At 44.4% G+C, this 8556-nt stretch overlaps 1 gene segment (V, D, J or C); it reads right to left on the bottom strand.

Moving 5' to 3' along the window:
- Positions 1-184: 184 nt before the first annotated feature.
- Positions 185-2545, bottom strand: LOC140716294 (immunoglobulin heavy variable 5-51-like). The segment is given in 3 exon segments: positions 185-552; positions 662-913; positions 2509-2545. Coding segments are annotated over 3 exon segments (657 nt in total).
- Between the last annotated feature and the right edge of the window lie 6011 nt (positions 2546-8556).

The raw sequence follows: 8556 nt of genomic DNA, 5'->3' as shown, positions 1-8556 counted from the left end.
CCCCATTCCCACTCACGGCGCTTGGCTCCGAGCTGCCCTCTGAACTGGTCCGCTGAGCCCCTCCATCCATCCAGCATCTCTTCTCGGGAATCCCCACTGACAACCCGCCTTCCATTGCGTGGACGAGCGGATGTGGCCCAGAACGACCGGGATACAGCTGTGGCGATCACTGCTGCCCTTTCCCTCAGCCCCCGAAGGGCAGGCACTCTCGCTGGGGTTTTTGTCCCGGTCCAGTCCCGGTCTCTCTCACTGTGCCTCTCGCACAGTAATAGGTGGCCGAGTCGTCCAGTCTCAGGCTGTTCGTTTGCAGATAAACGGTGCTGCTGTCCTTGGAAATAGTGAACCGGCTCTGGACTCCAGGCGCGTAATACGTGCTATCGCCACTTGATACAGCCGCCACCCACTCCAGCCCTTTCCCGGAGACCTGTTTCACCCAGTACATGTAGTAGCTGCTGAGGCTGAACCCACTGACCTCACAGGACAGACTGTGGGACTGTCCGGGCTGTACCACCGCTGACTTGGGCTGTGTCAGCATGATGTCGGACCGCACGCCTGTCAATAAAAAAGAGCAGAAATTAATAAAATGTTCCACGGGCAGGGATTCACAAAGCCTCCGAGAAACAGCCGGTCGCGGGAGGACGACAAGCCGCGGGACACCCACCTGCCAGACAAGACAGGAGGAGACAGAGATAAGGAACGACCCCCATCGCCCTGAACACTGAGCCGGACTTGGACACTGTTGAGATCGGCGGCTTTGTCCGGAGCCGCAGTGAGCGCTGTTTAAATAGGGACGTGGGCTGTGAGTGAGAGAGGGAGCCGCGGTTTGAACAGGCTCTCACACACTGAAACCAGAGGCGCAGCTTCCTGTCCCCGCCCACAGCAGCGATTTCAATTCCCCAAAAGATGTTTGTCTCTGCAACAGGCGGCAGGTTAGCGGCAGTGACCAGATCCGGATTAAAGATCTGTCACACTCTGCTCGATTCATCAATTTCAGCGATGAACAGTTTGTGTAAACTGAAACACATAGAATCCCAGCGACAGAGAAAGAGACACCAGTCAGTGGACAGATATCCCCCTGAGAGACAGGGACTGAGAGACACCAGTCAGTGGACAGATATCCCTCTGAGAGACAGGGACTGAGAGACACCAGTCAGTGGACAGATATCCCTCTGAGAGACAGGGACTGAGAGACACCAGTCAGTGGACAGATATCCCTCTGAGAGACAGTCTGAGACTGTCTTTGCAGGAAAATGTATTTAGCAATAAAAAGAGTTACCACACAATCTTCTGACTGCACCCACACCAGGAGAATCAATGTAAAACAGAAATTCCTGATGGAAATGGGTGGAATTTACACTTCTAAGGTATTTTCACTTTCAGGGAACCGGTGCCATCAATTTCACCGCCAAGCCCTCAGCAGTTTTCCCCACAAAATCTCTTTGACCTGTTTCATCCAGTGAGAGGAACAGAATGTTTAATTCAGGGAATTCGAGAAGTTGTTGTTGCTGGTAGCTGCATGCTCCCCAGTAGATTGGCAAACAAGTGCAGCTGAACAGTCCGTATTGAAAGGAAACCGTTGGGGGAGGGCATACAAGCTGCAGATCAGCAAGGTGGGTAATTTTGAATACCCACCCTGGTGGTGGGGATGCTGTGTGCTCCAATTCTTGCATTCTCAGTAAAGTATAAACCGTGCTGATTGAATTACCAATCAAACCAAAGTTCACCTCTCTCAAGGTGATTTACTGTCACTCATCAGCTATCATGACTCCTCGGCAAACCAGGGTGGTTTCTGCAGAAAATGAAATACCTTTTGACGTGGAGTCTCTGTTGTCACGGAGGGAAGGTGGGACTCAAATTACACAGAGCAACCTCTCTGAAACAGCAATGAAGTATAAAGAGACCTGACATTCCATGATGCTGGTTGAGGGATCAATGTTGAGACAGATAGTGGAAAATTTCCAAACCTTTTACGTCCTCCTGACACAACAACCACACCATGGCTCCAGTCAAAATGGTGAATATTTTTTTTCCCTTCAAGAGGCCCACAACCTTGCTCTAGGGTTTGGAGGCTTGATTGCCTCAGTGACCCAGAGAGCTATGTTGGTTTGTGTCAGGATCTTGTGCTCTAGCTCCAGGTAGGGTCACCTATGCCAAACAGGTCAAAGGGTAGAGGCCAGTCTAAGAATGGTCCACTGTTCCTCCATGTTCTGAGTTTCAGGTCAGGATTAGTGAACCTGACTAGTCAAAAAGAAAAATTGTAATTGTTACAAGACACTTCCAACCATGCCAGCTTTCAGGATTTATACACTCTAACACTGTGGAGTATGGATAGCTGGTTGCAGCCCCTTTAAGGTTCAGAATGATCCCGTTAATTGATAATCATGTTTTGGGCACCAATAATTGAGTATGTAAAGAACACCTGAACTGATGTTCGGTGCTCAGTCTTAAACCCTACTAGTGTTTGTTTAGTGCTTAGTTCTCAATCTAGTTTGATACCGTGTCTCGCACTTTGCTTCAGATACTCCAGCATTTGGGTCCAAGCCATCTTCATCAAGGACTCTCGTCACAGTTACGGAAACAAAAATGAAGAATCCTTCTACATCAGAGTGCAATGGTAGTCCCATGTCACCAACTGGGACTTGCATGGCTGACAGTAGTGAAAACTGAAGTGAAGCTTCTGGCATGGTAAAGGAAGCCATGAACCTCACCAAGACCAAGACCAAGACCAAAAATGTTTTTGAAATGTATGAACCATGTACAAAGTACAACACTGGCAAGCTCACAAATAACCACAGTAATGAAAAGTTACAGCCAACATACACTGGCATCAGTGAAAGCATTTGGACAAGGTCTGGCAGACTAAAGGCAGCAACTGGTGAAACAGTTTTACATTCAGGAAGGGAAGATGGTCAGCATCATGATGGTGTAGCTGTCATTTTGAAGAAAGGCATTGAGAAGTGCCCGCTGGAGTGAAAACCAATCAACAGTCGGCTGGTGAGAGTCAGGCTGAGAGTGAAGCAAGTGAACATGACTGTGATCCAGTGCTATGCTCCAAATAACAATAGTGACATTGAAGAAAAGGACATCTACAAACAGCAGAAGTAGAGTTAACACCACACCATGATGTAATCATCATCATGGGAGATCTAAATGGCAAAGTGGGAAATAAAAACCCGGACTTCACTAGGGTCATGGATACATAAGGATGTCGAGCAATCAATAACAATGATGAAAGACCGGTGGAATTCAGTGCTATTAACTATCTGGTCACAGGAGGGACCCTCTTTCCACACCATGAAATCCACAAACTGACATGGAACTCACCCAATAGAAGTGACAAGATCCAGATTGACCATTTGATGATCAATGGTACATGGAGATGATCTTTGCAGAGTGTAAAGGTGAAGAGAGGAGCAGATACAGGAAGTGATCCCCACATTGCTGTAGCAATGATGAAACTCATGCTGAGAAGCACTGGGACCAGAGCATGTGTAGAAAGATGTTTTGATGTTGAGAAGCTCAAGGAAACCAGTGTGAGATCTACTGTCACCATTAAATTTAAGAACAGATTTCAGGCTTTGGCAAGGATGTGTCAGTGGACAGGATTAACACAGTGTGGAAACAGCTTGTGTCAGTGTTCAAGGAGATCAGTCAGGCTTGTCTGCATTACAGAGCTGGAAAGAAAAACAAAGAATGGATACAACAGGAAACATGGACAGCCTTAGAAGAAAGATGGAAAATTAGGGAGAAAGTGGTCAATACAAAGCCATCATGAATTAAGGTGAAACTTCAATTGGCATTCACTGAAGCTAGCAAGAATATGAAGACTTTCTAAGAATGGATAAGGGAGTCTACGTGGAAGGCCTTGCATGGTGGCCACAGCAGCAGCCAGTCAATGTGATCAGGAGAATATATACAAGATTTCAAAATTGATATGTGCTAAGTTCCAAGCCAGATCCAGTAGCCCCAAAAGAGGTAAGAACAGTCTGCTTTTGACAAGAGCACGAAGCATGATGGACAGAGTATTTCAGAGATTTACTGAGTAAACACAGAGGACCATGACATCAATGCAGATCCATCCAAGAAAGAAGAGTTTGTTTCTGTGATTAAGTCATTGAGAAACAGCAAAGCCCCAGAACATGACAGTTTGAAAGCCGAACTGTTCAAAGCTGAACCAAAAGTTTCAGCAGTCACCCTGCAACCACGGTTTACTCTAATGTGGGAATGGGGACAAGTGCCCAAGGACTGGACAAAGGAAATTAGGATCCCCAAGAAAGGAGCATTAAGTGTTTGCAGCAACTGGGGGGGGGGGGCATCACATTTTCATCTCAACCAAGTCATTGTCCAGTGGATTACAGATGCTGTAGATGTGTGGTTGAAGAAGGAGAAAGTTTGGTTCAGTAAGAATCAAGGCTCTGCAAACCAGATCTTCATGTTGCGTAACACCATAAAGCAGTGCACAAAGTGGCAGAGACAACTATACACAAACCATGGACTTTGAAAAAGCTTTTAATATCATCCATGGGGAGAGCCTCTGCTGAATTCCCAAATCATATGGGATCCCTTCCAAAATTATCCAGCTTATCTTGAGTTTGTAAACTAATTTCACATTGGACCAGGTACCATTCTAGTCATTGCATTACAGGAATGATGTGGATGCTTTGGAGAGGGTGAAGAGTAGATTCAGTCGAGTGTTGTTTGGATTGAAGCATATTTCCTGTAAAGAGAAGGTGGATAAACTTGGACTGTTTTTGCTGGAGTGTTGGAGACTGTGGGATGGACTGACAGAAATATTTAAATTTATGAGGAGCGTAGATAGTCACAGACATTTTTCTAGAGTAGAAACATCAAATGTCAGATGGCAGAGGTTTCAGGTGAGAGGGTAAAAGTTTAAGTGAGATATATGAAGCAAAATTGTGGTCAGTACATAGAATATGTTGCCAGAGGAATTGATAGCAAAAGATTAGAGAACAGTAATGATCAATGAAAAACCAAGTAGTCCCAGCAAAACCTAAACATGTCACTGGTGAATCGGTTATTTGGTGAGTAAGTGCCACTTTCCAACACTATTGTCTAAGGCTCCTAAAACTTTACTGAAGATTGAGTAGATGAATTGGGCCATTATTGTCTAATTATTTGTTCTGTATTTTGAGAATGGACATAATGGGCAAATATTCCCATTCTTGTGTAGATGTCAGTGTTGTATCTGTACTGGAGCAGTTGAGTTGGAACCATCAGTATAATGGCATTGGGCCAGAGCACAAATTGCCTGCTTGCAGCGTAAATAACCCGAGCCAATCTCTGTTTTCTTCCCATAGGACACAATATTTAAGTTTGGTTCAAGTCAGCTTTATATTGCTACTTCCCAGAGGACAGATGTCTCCATACTTGCATGGACCCCTTCTCCCTTCAGACTTTCAGTCCCATTCGTCAAGAATTTTCAAGAATTGTTTATTGGTATTGGTTTCAGAATCAACAAACTATTTCCATGCCTTGAGCGGCAAGCTTATTCTTTTTAGTAAGCCTATTTCCTCTGGAAGGCCCCCTGTTTAGATTAAGTCAAGCCACATCTCCAACAGGAAGCTGAGAAGGAAATATCCCCTATATCACTGTCCAGTTTCACCCACCTGTCCAGAATGAAAATATGAAATGTGTTCCTAGTAAATGAACAGCTCCATACAAAGATTCTGTTCAAATTTATCCCATGCAGTAAGTATCAGAAGGAGGTTGTTCAGCCCTCCAGTCTATTCCCTCTTAAGCAGACCTGTGTCTGAGCTCCATTTACTCACCTTGGTCCCACATATTTTAATAATTGAACCAAACAAAATTCTATTAATTTTGAAGTTTCAACTGACATCTCCCACCCCCACCTCACCGGTCTTGACCACTTCCCAGGAAGAGTTCCAGAAATCCAGTGCCCTGTATATCCGGAAGCAACTGATTATTTGTGTTATTCCTCTGTGACATTCTTTAATGTTTTGAAACTCCGCAATTTTCCACACTTCAGAGAACAAGAGACCAGACCTAATATTCTATCCCAGCCCAGAAGCACTTCACTGGCCCTAGTCCACATAACCCCCTCTCCAAGGAAAATACATCCTTCCTGAGGAGCAGGTGAGCCAAGAATCACTGCCAGTGCTCCAGATGTGGCCTAGTTCAATCTCTACTCCTTAGCATTGTGATACCCACCCCCTGTATCCATGTTTTCCCCATTAACTGCAGCACATTGAGAGTTTTAGCTTAAATATGTCCTCAGGTATAATTAGAACCCAAACATGCCAGTGATCTCTCATCCAAAGTAAACTTTTCACATTCCCTCTCTATCCATTGGGATTGGTTATTCCCTTATGGAATCTGTGTCAGTCAGCTGACACAGCAGAAACAAGACCTCTCTTGAAACAGGAGCTCACCAAACAACAACCTCTGTGACTGTGGGCAGTTTACCACCTTATGTTTCTCACCACACTTGAGAATTTTCATGTGTACCTGCCTCGACCTACCATCGGATTGTATTCATTACAGGTTGTTTAAAACTTTCTAGGCTTACAGCTGTAAGTTAAAAACCTCACAGCTGTCTATACCATTCCAGCTCCACTGCACCTTTATCCGATTCTGAATTGAGATATGGGACGTGCTCCACTCTACTCTTTCTACACCCATGACTAAGTGGCTTGGCACAGCTAAAATGCCATTTTCAAATTTGTCTGTTCTTGGCAGAATCTCAGATGGTGATGAGGAGGTGTACAGAAGTGAGATAGATTGGCTGGTTGAGTGGTGTCACAACAATGACCTTCCAGAATGTCAGTCAGAATAATGAATTGATTGTGACCTTCGGGCAGGGAATGTGGGGGGAAAACACATCAGGTATCATTGAGGGATCAGCAGTGGAAAGAGTGAGCAATTTTAAATTCCCGGCTGTCAACATTGCTAAAGATCTATCCCGGGTCCCACTTATTGATGAAATGACAATGAAGGAACATTAGAGGTTAAATTTCATTAGGAGTTTGAGATGATTTGGCGTTTCATCAAATACTCTAGCAAATTTCTACAGATGTACCATGGAGAGCATTCGATGTGGTTGCATCACTGTCTGGTACAGACAGGCCACTGCACAGGATCAGAAAAAGCTGCAGGGAGTTGAAAACTCAGCCAGCTCCATCACGAGCACCATCTTCCCCAGCATTGAGGACATCTTCAAAAGGCAATGCCTCAAAAAGCCACATCCATCATTAAAATTGTACAAATTGTACAGAGGATGGGAGAATCTGCAGAGGGATATAGATAGGTTAAGTGACTGGCCCAAGGTCTGGCAGATGGATTACAATGTTAATAAATGCATGATTATCCACTTTGGAAATAATAATAGAAGAGCAGATCATTATTTAAATGGTGAAAGGTTGTAGCATGCTGTTGTGCAGAGGGACTTGGGAGTGCTTGTTCATGAATCATAAAAAGTTGGCTTGCAGGTGCAACAGGTTATTACAAAGGCAAACGGAATGTTGGCCTTCATTGCTAGAGGGATTGAATTCAAGAGTAGGGAGGTCATGCTGCAAATGTACAGGGTACTGATGAGGCCACACCTGGAGTACTGTGTGCAGTTCTGGTATCCATACTTGAGGAAGGATATACTGGCTTTGGAGGCAGTGCAGAGAAGGTTCACCAGATTGATTCCAGGGGAGAAGGGAACCTCTGAGGAGTGATTGAGTCGCCTGGGACTATACTCTCAGGAATTCAGAAGAATGAGAGGGTATCTTATAGAAACATATAAAAATTTGAAAGGGATAGATAAGATAGAAGTAGGAAAGTTGCTCCCATTGGTAAGTGAGACGAGAACTAGCGGACATTGTCTCAAGATTCAGCGGAGATTTAGGAAGGAGATGAGGAGAAACTGTTTTTCCCAGAGAGTGGTGAATCCATGGAATTCACTGCCTAGGGAAGCAGTTGAGGCTTCTTCACTAAATATATTTAAGATACAGTTAGATGGGTTTTTACAACGTAAGGGAATTAAGGGTCATTGGGAAAAGGCAGGTAGATGGAGGTGAGTTTATGAACAGATCAGCCATGATCTTATAGAATGTTGGAGCAGGCTCAATGGGCCAGATGGCCTTCTCCTGCTCCTATTTCTTATGTTCTTATGTAAAGACCCACATCATACAGGACATGTTCTCTTCTTATTACTACCATCAGAGAGGAGGTACAGGAGTCTGAGCATACACACTCAACATTTCAGGAACAACTTCTTCCCCTCTGTCATTAGTTTTCTGAGCAGGCAATGAATCAGCTTATGAACATCACCTCCTATTTTTGTCTCGATTTGCATCTGTTATATAACCCATGGGTATCTTGTGACTGTCTTATGACCGTGATGTAATTGAGTATCTTGTGAGCATGATGTAATTGTCTTGTTATGGTAGGGTGATTTAATATTCCCGCCAGTGTGAGGTCGCATGATGGCATAGTCCAATAGGTATATAAGGGGAAACCCCTGTTGTCACGTGTTTAGTTCATTAGTTAGTTTGCTAGTTAGTTTTGCTGCGTATTCATCTCATGACTCAG

The sequence above is a fragment of the Hemitrygon akajei genome, chromosome 25, assembly GCF_048418815.1.
Source record: "Hemitrygon akajei chromosome 25, sHemAka1.3, whole genome shotgun sequence".
Classification (NCBI taxonomy): Eukaryota; Metazoa; Chordata; class Chondrichthyes; order Myliobatiformes; family Dasyatidae; genus Hemitrygon; species Hemitrygon akajei.
This window is presented reverse-complemented; position numbering and strand designations above follow the sequence as displayed.